The 18,793-nt window shown below is 40.3% G+C and overlaps 1 protein-coding gene across 1 annotated transcript; it reads right to left on the bottom strand.

Annotated features, from left to right (window-relative positions):
- Positions 1-447: 447 nt before the first annotated feature.
- Positions 448-16,765, bottom strand: EXD2 (exonuclease 3'-5' domain containing 2). The gene is given in 10 exon segments (XM_042445543.1): positions 448-889; positions 1,530-1,729; positions 1,731-1,887; positions 5,048-5,183; positions 5,742-5,848; positions 6,855-7,177; positions 9,253-9,379; positions 10,659-10,918; positions 11,396-11,751; positions 16,565-16,765. Coding segments are annotated over 10 exon segments (2,043 nt in total). The 5' UTR covers positions 16,725-16,765; the 3' UTR covers positions 448-672.
- Between the last annotated feature and the right edge of the window lie 2,028 nt (positions 16,766-18,793).

Genomic DNA, 18,793 nt, shown 5'->3' with positions numbered 1-18,793 from the left:
TGAGGTGAAAGTAGTAAATATTTTTTCTGTAGTGATGAGACCAATTAACAAAAAGTAGCAAATATTCATGTACCTAATCCTCTCAATAATTGTGCTCATGGTGCTCTTAAAACAGCCTTGGTGGCTTGGCACAGAAATGGCTTTTAAATGGATTGAAAAATAGCTGAGCCATCCCTTCCCCAGTCCCACATTATCATCAGTCTGGACAGTGTCTGACCTTAGTTGGAAGGAATCTGTAGTGCTCGTCTCTGAATGTTGAACTCAACATCACCAAATCCACCACATCCCATGGTACTGCTGTACTCTGTTGTATCCATATGCTCCCAAGAAAAGCAAAGGACTATGGTGCCTTGAACCAGAAGGGACATGCCTGTTACATGGCAACAATATTCTTTCCCCATTCTTGCTCCGAACAATAGAATTCACAGAACCAGAAGCAAGACAATATCTATTCAAGTTATAATTAAAAGTTCATTTAAAAGATAAAACATTTCAACCCTACAAGAGTATTGCCAATTAATATTGATATCAGGTTCCAAAGCAACAGGGTTTCTTGAGCCGGATTTTGCCCACCCAAAATGGGAGTCCAAAGAAGAAGTACATTCCTCAGTTATCTTTTCCATGTTCATCACCCTGTCAGTCTAATCATTAATCATCTGGAAGGGCAAATCTTCAGCAGAGTTCAACCTGGAAATCCTCCCCATACTTTCGGATCAACTTATCATGATTGTGATCAACAGACCACTGCTCTGGAAGATATCTGGGCTGCATAACATCCAAGAAGTGTTGGCGCCAACGCCTCTCCAGCTGCATGAGGGAGCACAGGCCCCCTCTGGCGAAACAGTGTACAACTTTCAGGCCATGTGGCATATAGCTCTCATTAAAAATCCTGAAAAGATATAAACAAAACCTGAATTCAGATAAGCATGGGACCTCCTGGAATACCAAACCACAAAAAGGACCATTAGGTTTTTGGCCTCCTATCCACAAACACATTCAGATTACCTAAGGCATAATTCTGGAGTTTTGACTGTACTAAAAACTGGCACTGATGACACTGTCAAAAGCCAGGAAGAGTGGAGTTCTGTAACAGGGCAAAAGAAAACTTTGCTAGCAAAATTACAAGCTTCCTTAAAAGGACAAAATTCCTTGGTGGAAGCTATAAGAGTTAAGTCAACTTGAAGCCAAATAAAATAATTCCTATAGCAAATTCTGTTTTCCAAGTGCATAGACAAAATAGCAGAGTTTGTGCATCAGAGAAAGCAATCAGCAGGCTTAGGGAAACACAAAGGTTGGAACAAACATCAAAAGAAATTTCTAGAAGAGGAAAGCCTAAAACAACCAAATGCAAGCTGAGAATATTCAACATGCATAGATTTCTGCTGGCCCTTTTGGACGAAGGAAGAGGGATAGAATAGTGCTTTGGGAAAAGGTACCACTGGCTAGCCAGAGCCCTGAACAGAAGCACTCAGCACTACAATATTTTGAGGCAAGAAACACACAGAAATGGGAATCTACCGGGGACGTACCTGGTTTCCAGCCCAGCTGCTTCCTGCAGTATTTCTGGGGAAACAGTTGCAGAACCAAAGTAATCCCTGATCACCTGTAACAATTCCTCTTTCCTGGCACTAGGCAGACTGTCCACATTCAAAAGCGCCCTGGCAGCAGAACGGACCTGCCTGCGGATGGGATCTTCAAGGAGGCGGACCCCTTCTTCACAACCAATGGGGGGCACCAAACTCCTCCGCTAGCTGCTGCTTGAGATGGTTATCATAGTAATTGGAGATAGCATGACAGGCGGTACAAAGGAGGAGCACATCATGGGAACTGTGGTCTTTCATCTGGAGTGGGAAGTGCTTCCGATATTCATGAGGCACTATGTTCTTTCTGTTGAAGAAATCACAGTAGTTGGGAATAAATTAACTGGAAGCCCTTATAAGCTTGCAGCAACTCATTGGAAGGTTGGTGTCCCCCATTCACTTAGGTTACAATACTATATCCACTTTACTTGGAAGTAAGCCCCACTGACTTAATTCCATGTCACTTGGTACAGCCAAGGTAGGGAGCCTTTGGCCCCCAAGATTCTTTAGACTTCTGGCTTCTGGGGTGAAATGGAGGAGTGTTGTGGGATCCTTGAAAGCTTTGCTAAGGAATCATGTGCTAAACATGGCACTGGCTGGTTTAAAATTTTTTACACTGGCTGAACCTGTTTCCCTGGCAGAAAAGGTCTGAAACCTATTCCTAGCTGGATGACATTAGCCATTGTCACCTTGCTGCAGACGGAACAGAGGAGACTGGGAAGAACCATCACCTCCTTGCCACGTTTTAACCACTGAAAGGGCTTGAAATACTGTGCATTCAATTTTCTACTTTTAAATGACTGTCAGCTTTGTGATTTTTTAAAGGAATTTGCCAGTGAATAGAGTTAAACAATTTCCAGCATTGAAACTGCTGTTTGTTGGACCATTAATAAAACACCTATCAGCTTACGTTATATGGAATAAAACACTTTCCAAAAAGACTTTAAAAACAGATTTTTAAAAAAAAATCCGATTACTGAAAAGTGTTGAGAAGAGAGAAGGAAATAAACAGTCCCCAAACTGTGCTCTTTACAGTATTTTGGACTTCAGCTTCAAGAATCCCAGACTACTGGCCAACATGGCTGAGAATTCTGAGAGCTGAAGTCCAAAAACTCTTAAAAGGTACATATGGGGGACCACTGGGCTAAAGAATAAGGCCTAAATATTACATTAACACTGGCAGAAAAGTTGGTGTTCAAGAACTGAAAGAGTTGTTGTTGTTGTTGTTGTTGTTGTTGTTATGCTTAGTTAATTTCTAGTAGTGTGAGAAGTTTTTATTCACGTTTTCTGTAGCCTACCACAGTGTAGAGAGAGAAGGAAATCAAAGGAAGAGCTTTGTTTCTGGTTGAGGCATACAGTGCCTGAAGGGTACCATAGACGACTGAAAGAAAAAGCAACATGTAGTGGTCACAGTGAAATCACATAAGGACTTTTTTAAATTTGATATTTGTCAAATCGCTCCTAAAGACTGTATCTTCTACCAGATCCAAGGGGGGACAATCTACATCTGCTAAAGGGCAAAATGACCATCTCTTCAACATTTAAATAAAGTAAATGGAACAAATCAAAAACATTTTTACAAGAAATACATCAGATGGCTGTCCAACTAAGACAGGAGATGGCCCAGATGGTTATGGATTTAAGGGAAAAATGAACAAAGAACTCCAAGAAGAGCTGAAAGTAACTCTAAAGGTAGAATTTTTTAAAAAAGAAACTTTACATCAGATTTCTACTGAAAGGCAGCAAATAAACTCAGAACTGACATCTTTAACTGAAACCATGACTATCAACAGGGAGAAAGATCAGGATGCAATGTCTTTTCTGGAGGATAAAGAAAGAGAGGGAGTGAAGAACAACAGAATGAAAATACCCATGACAGGGCAGCTGATGCCCTGTCTGAGATGTTGGGAAGACACAGAGAAGTGCAATGGGAAGTAAAGGAAGTCCATAGAATAGATGCATGGTTTGCAAGGCAAAGAAAGGTACCTAGAGATGTCATAGTATATTTGTGAGATGGCAGGTGGTGGAGGAAACACTACAAGAGCATTACCTGAATAAGAGGCAGAAACTCATACAACTTTTTTAAAAAATGCCAGCCAGAATTCTGAAGAGAATGGAACCCCCATGGATACGAAGGGCCAATGTATGTGTGCTTTATATTAGTGGATTATTTGTGTTCGAATAAAAATACCCATATTTTCCGGCGTATAAGACGACTGGGCATATAAGACGACCCCCCAACTTTTCCAGTTAAAATATAGAGTTTGGGATGCACTCACCATATAAGACTACACCTCTTCCAACGCACACCAAATAAAAATTTAAAAAACATCAGATTTGATTTCAATATGATAATTTAAATTCAAATGCTTATGACATGTAGGTCCTTAGCAGGAAACCTTGTTGTATACAAAGTCTGCTTGGATTAGTCAGCTCTCCCTGCCTGCCCAGTGCTCCCTGTCTCCAAGACTATCAGAGCGGTAGCTGCTTTCATACGATCGCCGCATATGACGAGGATGCGGCCATGGACATTTTTGAGCTCCCCCCGCCATATGCAGCGACCGCAGATTCTCCAGTCCGGCTCGGAAGTTTCAGCACCTGCCCTATAATAGGACACCTGGTGTATAAGACGACCCCCGACTTTTGAGAAGATTTTCCTGGGTTAAAAAGTAGTCTTATACGCCAGAAAATACAGTAGTTGGGTTTTTTAATGCTTTAGATTTCAACTGTCAGAAGCCCAACCCAGCATGGCCAATAGTAAGGGACTGTGAAAGCTGTAGTCTAAAACATTGGGGTGGGGAGGAAGATTCTCCTCCCACAATGTAAAGAATTGTGCTGATTGTATTACTGTAGCAAGATTCAGCTCAGCCTTTAAACTATGTTCAGGATAAGCACTTTTGATGGCTACTCTGCAACTGTACACCTTCCTCCTCTGGATGAGTTTGAAAAATAGTTATTCAAAGTCTTAACCTTTGTAACTCACTTTTAGAAGTAATCCATCCATTCTAATACCCATCTGTATTTTCAGAAGTTGCCTCTATTAAAAAGCATTGGATAATCCTTGTTGCTATAGGATCCAATGCCACTTTTAACTTTTCAGTAAATTCAGCACAACAGAAACTCTGACTTAGCTTTGCCACTAGAATTTTGCTCTAACTGACCTCCCCTGTTCTATAACGGACTGAAGACATTGCCTGCTCTGGCTGTGGTTTTCCTCTGACAACTAAAGAAGGATCTTTACAATGACATTTCAGCAATGTCATTGTGAACAGACTTTGATCAATGCTGCTAGTGAAATTAACCCCTCCCCACTCCTCTCATTCTACCAACAGCTGTGACTCCCCTTTTTTGAATTTCGGTAATTATTGTTTTATTTTTAAATTTAAGTTAACTTGACTTTTACTGAAGACAAGAAGGAAGGAGAGTTTTGCTGTATGAGACAGGAGAATCCTCATGGGACAACTCACCGAATGTAAGATTTTGTTTTTCCACACACAACACACAGGTTCTGTTTGACTGTCAAGTAATAATCCACTTTTGATTCAGGACGTCCAGAAGGTTCAAACTGCAACCTCACAATAAATGGGTCCATGCTCACCAACTCTGGCAGGGAGAGAGAGCAAGCAAGCTTTTAACTTATATTTTCTGCTAATATTCTTTAGATCAGGAATGGGGAATGTTCAAGGATTATAGATGCTGCCAGACTTCCAGAACTCCTCACCACTGTTTATGCTAGCTAGAGCGAATGAAGCAGATCTAGCTTCCCCTGCTCCTCCAGATACCAGCATTAAGTACTTATACCATGTCAGCTGGTCCTCATTAGGCCCATGGTCTAGGTTTGGCTATCATTCATCCAGATGGTGACTGAAATATATCTGAAGACAATAAAATAGTCTGACGGATCCAGAAATCATGTGGACAGAATCTGGTTATAAAGCTGAAGAGGGTATACTATGATAAGATTTATATAAGTAATTTGATGAAACTCAGATTTAATGGCCTACAGGTGCATCTCAAATGTTACATCTAAATAGTTATACCAATATGCATTAAGCAATTGAAGCCCTTTTTCATAACTAAAGGTTTTAACTGTCATAAACCAGCACAATTACCAACCTTAGCAATTCTTGTTTACTCTTTTTTAAAAAAAAGCTCACAAACCTCCAATGCCCTTATCAAGGTACCACTGGGCTTTCTTGCGATCGCATGTGCACAGAGGCTGTCCATCTGGTGCATGCAAGAAACAGTTGTCATATAAGGGAGACTTCCTGTGAAAACAAATGCAAGGAACAGTAATTTCCCTTGTGAAAATCAAACACTTCCTCTTACCACTTGCAAATACACCTGTAAAAAAACTAAATGATACAGACATCATCTTCAGTTTGTACACTTGGTAGCAACTCAATAATTTCAATAAAACCTGAGAATGAGGCCCCAATCCCATGCATACTTACTAGTAAGTTAGGTCCCAGTGAACTTTCTTAATATAAGGCAGCCAAAATGTGGCCCTCCAACAAATACAGCACAACTGCTAGGAAGACAAAATTCCTTTTGGCAGTTGATCAGATGTGGAATGCAGGGACCATTCACTTGACTGAAATAAGTGCTGTAAGGTTTTCCCATGCATACTACCATTTCCATAAGTGGTTCTTCAATCAGACAGCCATCATAAAAGATACACTTTCCTAGCAAGCCTAGCTGTGATCAGTTTTTGATTCCCCTCTTCCAACTACAATATCCACTGATGGCCATTCCTTCTGTTCATGAAATTTAGTTTTACCGTGCCTACATCTGTTTATTTTCGTCTTCCTTCTGTGTTCCTCCCCCCTTTTTGTATGTATCAAGTCAGTCATTCCTACATAAACCTCTTTTTATTTATTTATTTATTTATGCATGCAGGCATGCATTCTTAGAGCCTTTATTTGCATTTTCAGCACTTTAACAACAGCAGACTGAGTGATTCTAGCTACTTCCTGGTTCATGAAAATATGAAAGAATGGTTGATAATCACCAAGTGGAAAACTAATCTCACCCCTCATTATTTAAATGGATGTATCACAGCACAGAAGGCCATCTCACTGTATTTATTAATGCACCTTGGCTAAGGAAACAGCAAGAGTATCTCATACTTCACTCTTGTCTTCACTTTCTCCCCAGTGGAATGCAGCATAGCAGGCAAAGTGTGGCTACAGAGGTCTGACCAGGAGAAAACCTTGTTTCTTGGTCCATTGTAGTTTATTTTTTTAAAGACGATACAAAGGTACAGCCAATTACCTAGCCGAATATCCTACTCCCAGGGGCTTTCGTTTGTGCTTCCGAGGGTCCTTTGTTTGTTGGTTGACTGGGGACTGTACATTAGTTTGTGATTTGGGAGTCTTTCGTTTTTGCTCTGAGTCTCCTCTGTTTTCATCCTCTCCAAGGCTACCACTGTTTCTTCCTTTGAAGGGTACATCCACCAAGCCCTGACACTTCTTCAGGGCCTTTTCCCAATGAGGACCAGCATACTCACTGCTTACTGCAGGAAGGAGGCAGGGCAATCCCAGTAGATAGAGAAACAGAGCTACTGATACCTGGGCATCCCTGGCAGCATAAGCAATCTGGAGAAGAAAAGCAAGAACTCTGTGTTATATTATGCATCCAGAGTTCTGATATTTGAGAGGAAGCAAAATGAATACCCCAAAAGATTGAGAAAATGAATGAGTTAATAAGATAAGGAAATGAAGCATTTTTTGTTCTTAGAATCTGTCACAAATGGAAGGCCCTTTTCCTTTATATGCCTCTGTTTGCAATACCATTTCAAACTTCTATTTTTGTTTGAAATCTCAAAGCGCCTTCTGTGAACTGCTTTGTACCCAGTGCATATGACATATATTCAATCACTAATAATATACCTACATATTTCTGTCACATGTATTCTTAATGTTAACCTACAAATTGTCCAATCATGCACATATAATGAGTAAACATACATAAATTAAATGCTAAGACACCAGGAGGTAACTATTATTATTTTGATGTTTGACCAAAATGATGGAACTGGAACTTAGGCCTTTTAATGTAAGTTTCCATTTGCAAATGTCCAATATTAAAAGGAAGAATGGCTAGAAAATAAAGTAGACTGAGGGACGATCTGTTTGAAAGGCAGGATACTGTGAGAAAACTTTTGCATGTTTATGTAATTTTTTTACCATTGTAAGTTAGTTGATTTTAATTTTTTAAATTGTTATTGTAACATTTTAAAATTGTTTTATTCTGAGCTGCCTTGGGTATCTTTCTGGGAGAAAGATGGCATAGAAATGAAATGAGATGAATAAATAAAATATGCCATTTCCAACTTATGGCAAATCCAAGGCTTTCTGAAGCTGTGACCTACCAAGTTCACCCAGTGGGTTTCTGTGGCTGAACAGGGAATGGAACCCTGATCTCCAGAGTCACAGCCTAATGTTCAAACCACTAGACTACACTAGCTCTTTTAAAAAAAAGTAAGAGCTATACAGTGATTTTGCTTTTATTATTATATTTCATTAATAATCAGCAAAGGTTGAGATACATGCCTGAAGAAATTTCATTTGGATACAAAAAAAATTATTATGCCCATTCCAAATGGGATTTTTCCAACTATCTGGTCCCTATGCCATCTGCTTCTCATCAAAAAACAGAACAACTTTATGAAAGAACAGAAACCAGAAGCTTTGACAAAAGGTTATGAAGCAGGGCTGGACTCACACAGCCTTCCAAATATTGTTGGACTGCAGCTCTCAGAATCCCTGGCCAGCAGACCCAGTGCTGATGAATTGTAGTCTAACAACATCTGAAGTGCCATACAATTTCCCCTGATATACAGAGCGATCGCAAGACAGCTTCTGACTAGATTTGGGGACCATCACCTCTTTGCCCAAAGCCACTGAGTCAGAGCACCGAATCTTCCCCCACTGATAGCAGCCCATCCATTCTGCAGTTGCTAGCAAGAGTGAAGTGGGAATATACTCTGTGTGTATGAGTGTTTCTTCCTCTTTGCTGTACCAAGAATGCTTTGCTGATGTGAAACTGCTGGCAAATTAGAATTTGCTTCATTTGCTATTGCCTTTAATAAGCGTTACCTCAATGGTGTTTCAACTGGAAATCTGTGTACATGTATATTGCCTCACTCCACCCTTTAAAGGATCCCAGTCCAGCCTGGGATTAACATTTAACTTTTGTAAACAGCCTTGGATCCCAATATTGGGAGGAGGGGCCAGGACATTAATTAATTGGTGACAAAACTACATATCAAGAAGTGCAAAAAAGCAATGCTCCATGAAATTATAGAAAGACTGACTTCGAGGACTGTTTGCAAACAGCCACAACTGTTCCTGGCCTTATTTATATCCTCCAGTATAGCAGTTTCTCTTTATACTAATTTCTCAATTTTACACCTTCACATTTTAAGACTGCAGATCTCAAGCTGATAAAGAATAGCCAAAAACATACTGAAAGGGGCTTCAGTCCCATCTTATGCTCAAATGATATGCAGTTCTTGAAAAGATGTGATACCCAAAGATTTAGTTCTCCTCCCCTGAAACCAGTTTTAATGAGAATTTCAACAGCTGCAGTGAATGAGCAAATAACTACTGAGAGCTGCTTTAGCTACATGATAATACCAAAGTGGCAGAAAAAGAAAAAACAAACAGACCTGTTCTTGAGTCAGTTCTTCTACCTCCCAATTGCTGCAGCAGAGATGAAATGACTTGTCAAGTGAATAGTTGAGGATCCTCTCAGCAAGAGATTTGAGGCTGAGTCCATTTTGGGGAAGGGCCTTTCTTTAGGTTTTGCAGATGGAGGGGCAGGAAGGAGAAGAATGAATTATTTTCATCTAGTCAAACAAAAATTGCTTTTGAAGAGAATGATGTTTATATTTTCATCTGAATCATTTACAAAAGTGCCATCTATGCACTGACCTTCCTTAGACAAGACTAACAGCTCACTGATTAATCTGGGTGCTGGAGATCTACATTCCCACTATTAATTCCTTCTTGAAGTTATTTCAAAATTGTAATTTTTAAGTTAAAACAGCAAAAGCTGCACGTGCAACAATATTATAAACGCATGCTTTTTAAAGGTGTTTAGCTACAGGGGGATGTTATCATTGCCCCCTAATAAGTATTCTGACCCCAATGAAATTTCCCTTCAATTACCAAATGCCTAGCACTGCAGTAACTTAAAATTTCAGTTGAGCATTTAGAAATAATATTCAGTTATTCAAAGAAAAGGGGCAAAGTTACCAAGAGAACACTAACACAGCAAATCAAAGAGTCTAGGTGTGAACGATTTTCAACTTCTTACTCTCCGCAATGTTAGAATTTTAGACAATGAAGAAAAATTTCATTTGAGGGGACAGCAATGCCCTCGTTTGACACACACACACCAGTAGCATTTTCTTTGTTGTTATTAACTGCCCTTGAGTCGACTTCAACTCATGATAACCCCAAGAGTGAGACACCTCCAAGCCCTCTGTCCTCAACTACTCTGTTCCGGCCCTGCAGACTCAGGGCCATGGTTTACTTGATTGAATATCCCTGCATTTAAATTATTAGTGAAAGAAAGATTTCCTACTGCATTTAATGTCAATCTAAAACAGGTATGGGCAACTGCAGAGGTGCATGGCACCACGCCTGCCATAATTTTAGCCCAACTGTAAGCCACACTCAATCTTGTTTACAAAACAGAAAGTGAGCAGAAAGTCAGGTTTTGCATGAATGTTATTTTGAGCCTTTAAAAGTTGCTAGAAGTGTTTATGCTCCCTGGAAGCAGGCAAGATGATGATGACGACGACGACAATGATGATCATGATGATCATGATGATGATGATTCAGTGACAAGGCTTTCTGTGGTGATCACAGTATAAAGCCTCTTGCAGACCATATGTGGACTATGGACCACATAATTGCTACCCACTTCAGCAAAAAAAAAAAAAAAAAAAAAAAAAAAAAAAAAAAAGCTTGCTCACATCCTTCTGAGTTACCCAACTTTTAAAAAAAATTAGAAACACAAGTGTATCTGACAACCCAGGTAAAACAAACATCATATCAAGGTACACACCTTTGTCTCATAGCTAGATACCGAAGGTCCAAAGTTCCTTTGACTACTACACCATAGTCATGTAGTAACTTGCAGGCATCTTCCCAACACCCTACACCAACTTTTAGGATGCTTCCACTTGCCAGAATGTCAACTAACATCTTTGGAAGAACCTGCCCATCAACAGTTAGACGGGTCAAACGAAGAAGAATACAAAGACCATTGGCAGCAGCTAGTTGCAAGAGAGAAACAGGTTTGGCCTTCTTTCCATTTGCCGACACCTACAAAAAATGAATTTATTTATTTTGGATTGAATTATATCCCACAGGAATGGAAGAAAAGCAATATCAGGGTGGGAGGACATAGCAATCTATAGCAAACTTACTAGGGATACTGTTAGGCTCATTAGCCCTTTCCATCACAGCCAGTGGTAAGAAATGATGTTAGTTCATCAATATTTGGAGTGCAGCAACATCTGTAACTGTGTCTGGGAGCTGGACTCTACAATCTGGACACCCTTTCCATAACTGAAGAACTCACGGGCCTGGCTATACACCTTGCACAATCTCAGGATCATTCTAATCTTCAGAGAGAGATATCATAGATCAGCCAAGTTCAGCAGGTAATTTATACCTCACGTTCCTGTGCTGACTTCTCAACCAGATTTCAAGGTCTAACAGCAACAAAACATAGGCTGAAGCTTGCATTCATGGTAAGATGCTAAGGAAACAGGCATTTCTCAAGTCTTTAAGACTTACCCACTCACAGTCAATTCCAAGAACTGGACAGTGTTCAAGCTCCTTTTCCAGTAAAGGTTCCACTTCTTTCCATTTCTCTGCCTCAGAAACTATCACCACTTCTGCTTTGAGAATCTTCTGAACCCAGGGAGTTGTAGGAAAGGGTATGGATGAAAGAAAATTGTCTTCTGAGAGGTCTTCCTTTTCTTGTTCCTTAAGAGTTTCTCTTTGATTGAGCACAACACAGGTCTTGTTTTTCCGACGTTGGAAGACTTTCCAAAAAACCAGCCCTCCTGCTGCAATGCCTAACAGGGCTGCTGTTGTAAGAGCAACTGTTGTTTGTCTGGGCATTTTTCTACTTCCTCGCACAATTTCACCTACTGAAAAATGGCATTATATAATCATCTTGTAACTTGTCAATAAAATTAAAATAGAACAATTAATATTAAGGGTAAAATGAAAGAAATACAACTGATATCAACATTTTGGGAAAATATGTAAAAAAATTAAAATATTTAAAAATCAGGGTGGGTTGTCAAAGCTCTTACAATTATAGTCCTACATCGAATTACCTCTGAGAAAGCTTCCTTAAACACATCGGAACCTCCTTACTGGGCATATATATGTAGGACTGTGTGGTAAATTATACTGCCTCAGTCAAATGTGCAACAGAGAAATGCATGTGCTGAGAAACTGGTTGCAAATTCAATATATAATTAGGTGTGTGTGTGTTGTTTGCCTTTAAGTCATTTCCAACTTATGGTGACCCTAAGGCAAACCTATCATAGAGTTTTCTTGGCAGGTTTCTTCAGAGGGGATTTGCCATTGCCATCCTCTGAGGCTGAGAGTGTGTGACTTGCTAAAGATTAAAGTGGGTTTTCATGGCCAAGCGAGGATTATGCCAGGAACACCACCTATTTATCCTTCTGTTTGACAGAAACCATCTGCCAGTCCTCTGGCCTTACAAGAGCTGCATCTGCACTGCAGAAATAACACAATTTGACATCACTTTAGCTGCCATATCTAAATGCTATGGAATTCTGGGATTTGCATTTTTGTGTGATATTTAGCCTTCTCTGTCAGAAAGCTCTCTAGTGCCACAACTACAAATCCTAGAATTGCATAGCATTGAGCCATGGCAGTTAAAGTGTTATCAAACTGCATTATTTCTGTAGTGCAGCTGCAGCCAAGGTCTCACAGGTTAAAACAGATGATGGCAACCATAACCTGTGGTTGACAGTTCAGTTTCTGTTAAAAGGGAAGAGTGGAGAAGAAAGTTTGCTTCACTCAGGAGCTGGAAGCTTCCAGGACCATAACAGAATTTTGAGAGCAGAGAGATAAGAAAATTTTATGTTAGTTTATCTTCTTTCTTATAAAGTATACAATTCCAACAGAAAAGAGGACAATGCATATTTCAGAATATATTTCAGGAGGGGAATGCTGCTACCCAGTTGTATCAGAATCACATATCTACTCCACAATTGTGTCCATGGGTGAGTGTAAGTGAATTAGAGAATATGCCAAAAAAGGTTTCCCCTTTCTGATCAATGAGCAGATTTCATGTCTGCCCTGGGGAGAAACAGGTGTCTGTAAAAGAATTGGACAGATTATCCACAGTCTCCCAAAAGGAAATCAGGCAACAACTAAATTCAGGATACTGCATATTTAAAGCTAGCAACTCTGGATTTCGTTAACACCTGGATGGGAAACTGACCACAGGCTAACTTCTACTCTCTTTTTTTGTTATTATTTAACAATACTATTCACTGGGTGACCTTGGCCATGTCACAGGGGAAGACAATGTCAAAACTCTGCTGAAGAAATCTTGCCAAGAAAACTCCAAGATCGATTCACTTTAGGGTTGCCATGACTTGAAGATGCACAACACACAAATAAACCAATTATTTTAACTTCAAAGCTTTGGTTATATTTTATATATCACTTTTGTTTTAATTTTTTTATGCCAAGTTAATAATGTTCAAAAAATCCAACTGTTACCAGGGACGTAGCCAGAATTTTAAGAAGGGGGGGTCCAGACTAAGTGCCACCATTATAATGGGGCTTGGTCGCGGCGGCACAGCAGCACACACCATTCATTTTTCGAACGGAAGGGGGGTCCGGACCCCAAGAACCCCCCCCCCCGGCTACATCCCTGCTGTTACTTACTTGAAGCTTTATAATCAAGTATATCACAGGTTTAGATGGATGAATGATCATGCCTGACTTCATTGAACATGGCACATATTACTCTAGAGAGAATACGTTCTTTCTCTGCTGTTCCTCTTTTTTCACTGCTTCCCAAACATATAGGTATGTCATATGTAACTTGCTTGACCGGTGCAGCAACTACCTCAAGCTTCACTTGCCAGGGAGGATCTCAGACAAAAGGGACTGCTGGCATTTTGTTCAGGAGCCAAATAGAATTTGGTTGAACTGATTGGATTTTTGCACTACCTCCATTGCTTCAATTCCAGGACTCTGACATCAATTTGAACTGACAAGATCCTCAGCACTGGGTTCTCTGCCTGCTGCTTTCTTAAACCTTGGCTCCTGAATGGCAACAAACTCAGCTCCTCCTGTCGTGAGAACAAAATGAAGAATGCTATGTGCCAAGAAAGAGCAGCAAGAACTCCTCTGCAAGGGAGGGAGCCCCAGAGAGAGAAATTAGCAGTATTTGGGAAAGGGACTTTTTCTGGAGTACAACTTTCAGAATGGCCTGAGCAGTGTTCTATGCTACCTGGGGGATGTTGGGAGCTATAGTTCAAAAAAGTAATTTTTCCAATCTCTAGCCATGAGGCCGCAGTTGAGATAGGGGACAACTCGACCACCAAGGACTCCAAAACTGTCTTTGACATGGGATGGGGGCTCAACACTGAGTCAGGTCATTGTTAATTTTCACTGCTTATAGGAATGTGGTGTGTTTTTTTTTTACAAAACAATGAAAACAAAAGATGTTGCATTAAACTGATCACCTTCATAACATCACCATCATGCAACTACAGCTGATAATAATTTGAGTACCATGGAAGCAGTAACAAATCAATGCTCATTATCTAATTCCTGAGAGGGCTCGACTACATAGGCGTCTTGGTGGTCCAATTTTGCCTGATCTTTCAAGGCAGTCCAGTTCCTCAGTCTAGTCTGGCCGGGGGGGGGGGGAGGCTTTAGCCCCCCACCTCCTTGTCCCAGGCTCCAACCAATCAGCATTGTAAAGGTATGCATTTGTGGACTGGTCAGCTATTTCCAATGCAGCCCATTTCTTGTGGTTTAGAGCCAGCCTTCTCTTGGCTACCATCTTACATGACTTGAAGGCACATAACAACAATGCTACACTACACGGAAGGGAACAAATTCAAAGGGAAAAACAAACATTAGCAAACATCAACAATTAATAAATCCAAATACCCTGAGGTCTTAGCCTAAGCATGATGATAACAAAGGGTCCTTGTAGGGCAGACGTCCAAGCATTTGCTTCATCCACCAAGGAGCCCTTGGTGACACAGTAGTTAAATGCCTGCACTACAGCGACTCACTCACAAACCCACAAACCAGCAAAAGGCTGAAGCTCGACTGAGGCTTGCTTCCTTCCCAGGTTGTTAAAATGAGTACCCAGATTGTTGGGGACAATTAGCTTACACTTTGTAAACTGCTTAGAGAGTGCTTAAGTGCACTAATAAGCGGTATTGCTTGTTATTCATCTGAGGGTACTCAAACTGCGCTGCTTAGAAAACATTATTCCAGTGCTTAGCATGCTGCACAGGTGCACCTTGTGGTGAAGAGGCCCTGTCTGCAAATAAGATAAAAGCCAGACATTCAGAAATGTATCTTCTTTTCAAGTCCTTTAGCTATTTGATATTTATATGTTAGTTTTTCTCAAAGTGTGGTTGTCAGATTATGGCAGACAGATTACCTGTGCTACCTTGAACCCCCTCAGGAAAAGCAATATATAAATATTATAAATATTTTTAAACACTGCCTCAGTCCCAGTCTGTATCTACCTCCAATGAGTAAAGAAGGAATCACAATTCATTTTTATCTTCTTAGCAACAGATTAGGACCAAGCTACTTTGTTTACGTTTGTGAATCTCTATTCACTCTGGGCAGTTTTCTTCCCATGCGTTCTGTTTTCCTTGCAAGCTCATTTCCTCAGTTTAATCAAGAATGAAATATACAAACAGAAGAATATATTCTTGCATCTGTTTTTCAGCCTTAACATTAGAGAGTGCTATATCTCTCAGTCAGTAAGTGTTAAATAACAGTTTCTCCTGCAAACATAGCCAGATACATAGAACTAATATAAATAATGATAGAGACAAGTTTATCTCATGGGGGATGAATTGAACTGGAAGCAACAAGGAAACCAATAGTGTAGTTAGGGGAATGTTTCCCACTATTATTTAGTATGCAAAAGGATCCTTTGAGGCTAACTGAAAGAAGGAAGCTGGTAACATCAGCTTTCATAGACTTGAGCCTACTTCCTCAGATGCATGTTATTCATATTATCTATATTATATTATGGGAGCCAGCGTGGTGTTGTGCTTTTTGAGCGTTGAGCTACTACTCTGGAGACCAGGTCCAAATCCCTACTCAGCTATGACTTGGTGGCCTTGGCCACATTCTCTCAGGACATGGCAAGCCTTCTCATATGTACTAGATTATATATATATATATATATATATATATAAAACATATATTTATATGTGTGTATATATATTATAGTCTGTATTAATATAATTAATATATATATATATATATATAAAATTATACAACATGTGTAATATAATTTATGTTATTGTGTATCTTAAGTAATTTCTGACATATGTATATGTGTGTGTGAGTGTGTATGTATAATATATATAATATATATAACATATAGATACATACAGTTTATGTTGTTGTGTATCTTCAAGTAATTTCTGACATACACACACACACACACTTATATATTGCGTATGTATGTTATACTATTATGTTACGTAATGCTCTTTATCTTAGAGATAACAGGAAGCTCCTGACTTCTTCGAAGGGAGTCAGCTTCCCTCCCCCTTCAGCCCTTCTTCTTGTATTATATATCCTCAGCCCAGGGCCAGACTACTGTGTCTGGGAACAAGGAGCACCATGAAGCTCCAAACACTATCCTCCTCAATGCAATATCAAGACATCTTGTTTTAAAAAGGCCGAACACATCACCTATCCATCCATCCCCGGACTTTCTCCGTTGAAGGATCCACAGCCACCAAATAACCAAATCGCCTTTGCAGAGTCCGGACACAAAACAGGGCGGAACTTCTTCTCCTCCGCAGCCCAGGCGCTGCTGCCCGCCGGGCCTTCCGCTTTGTGACCCTGCCATGTCCAGAAGGAAGAACGTACGCTTCCCTCCCTTCTGCTCCTTCCGAGGAGGCGGCGGCGGCGGCGGGTGCGCTGCAGCAGGGCGCCGCCATGTTGTACGGCAGCCCCGCTTTACCTCAGCCTCTGGGGCCCTGCTGCTAACCCCTGGCTCAAACAGCCAAGCCTGCAAAGTTTCAGACATTAAAACAAAGGGCAGGAAAGGACGAGAGCTCTCTCTCTCTCTCTCTCTGTATGTATATATATATATATAATTTATTTCTTTTATACTCCGCCTTCCTCCCCGAAGGGACCCAAGGCAACTTACAGATAAAATCATAAAAATTATTATAAAATATAACAATTAAAATGACTATATATATATATATAGAGAGAGAGAGAGATGTGTGTGTGTGTGATATAATTTATATTGCTGTGTACCTTAAGTATTTTCTGACATACATATGTGTGTCTGTATATATGTACTGTATATGGAATATAGATAGATAGATAGATAGATAGATAGATAGATAACACTTCCTAGAATTTCATAGCATGGAGCCATGACAGTTAAACTGGGGTCAAACCGGATTATTTCTACAGTGTGGATACAGTCTTAGCCCTGCTCAAAATGGAGGACATTTTGGGATTCCTCCTGGATAGGAAGTTGAAATGGAGGACAGGTCCTGGGGGGAAAAAGGAGGATGTCCCTATGGTCCAAAACACACTGGAGAAATAATCCAGTTTGAGACCGCTTTAACTGCCTTGGCTCAATGCTAAGGAATTCTGGGAACTGTAGTTTTGTGAGATATTTAACCTCAGGGAGCTCTAGTACCACAATAAACTACAATTCCTAGGATTCCCTAACACTGGCACCCAACAACAGCAGCAGGGGAAATGGTCACAAATGGGGAAGCAGGCAGGCAGGGCACCAAGCAACACCATTACACAACAGACAAAGAGCAGTGGATAGAAGGACTAACAAGGAAGAAGAGCAGGCAGCTGGTGGAGCCTGTGCCAAAATTTAGGGTGAATGTTGTTGCTGCTTGGCCCTGGGTTAAGCCAAACTGGGAACAAAGTGCCAGGGCAGCTTAATGGCTGGCAGGCAAGGCCTCTTGTATCCTTCTGTATGCACAAGAGCATCGAAAATCCATGAATATCATGCATACCATCTGCACAGCATCTTTACTAAATGCAGGCCTATGACTAACATTATCATTTTTGGGGTTCTGTATGATTTTTAACACCTTTGCTGGTTAAGAAGCCAGTGGAACTTCGAAAATAAAAGTGACTTAGTTAACTTATGCCTGGAGTCTTCATCAGTGAGTACTGGAATAGTTGGTGGTTTTGATCCTAAAGGTACCCCACTCTCACAAGCCAAGCTAATTTCCCCCAATTTATTAGACTGTTACTAATGTGGATGCTCTCCAAATGCATTGTGAGTAACGCTGCTCTAACTACCATGGCCCCATCCTACAGAAACTTGGGATGTGTAGTTTTGTGGGGTATTTAGCCATCTTTGTCAGAGACCTCTAGTGCCACAACAAACTACAAATCCCAAGATTCCATAGTATTTAGCATGCCAGTTAAAGTGGTGTCAAACTGTATTATTTCTGCAGTGCAAATGCAGATAAGAAGAATGACTACATGGCTTTGTGTGGGATGATGCTCAGGGACCCAGGAGTGGGCTTTTCATGATGTGCTGTGCAGTTGAATAGTTTATATAACCTCATTAACTTTTACACTTTTGTCAACGTTTTTAAAATCTGTATTGTTTTCAAAATGCTATTAGCTGCCTAGAGTCCATTATTGGGAAAAAGGAGGGATATACATTAATAAAATCAATCCATCATCATCATCCCACCCACAGCTTAATAATTATTAAGCTTTAAGCAGCGTTTCTCATTCCACACACAAATCTCATAGTGATCTATTCCTGGTGACCAGATGTCCCAAATGTAGGACATGAAGGGAATATGTAGGACATTGCAAAATAAAAGCTAGCAACATTCATAGAAATGCAAATGCAGGTTTCTTAGTTATGCTCAAAGCAGAGAACATTTTGAAATTCCTTCTGGACAGAAGGTTGAAATG

Source organism: Sceloporus undulatus, chromosome 1, assembly GCF_019175285.1.
Source record: "Sceloporus undulatus isolate JIND9_A2432 ecotype Alabama chromosome 1, SceUnd_v1.1, whole genome shotgun sequence".
Classification (NCBI taxonomy): Eukaryota; Metazoa; Chordata; class Lepidosauria; order Squamata; family Phrynosomatidae; genus Sceloporus; species Sceloporus undulatus.
Note: the sequence above shows the minus strand (reverse complement) of the source record. Positions and strands in the feature narration are given on the sequence as shown.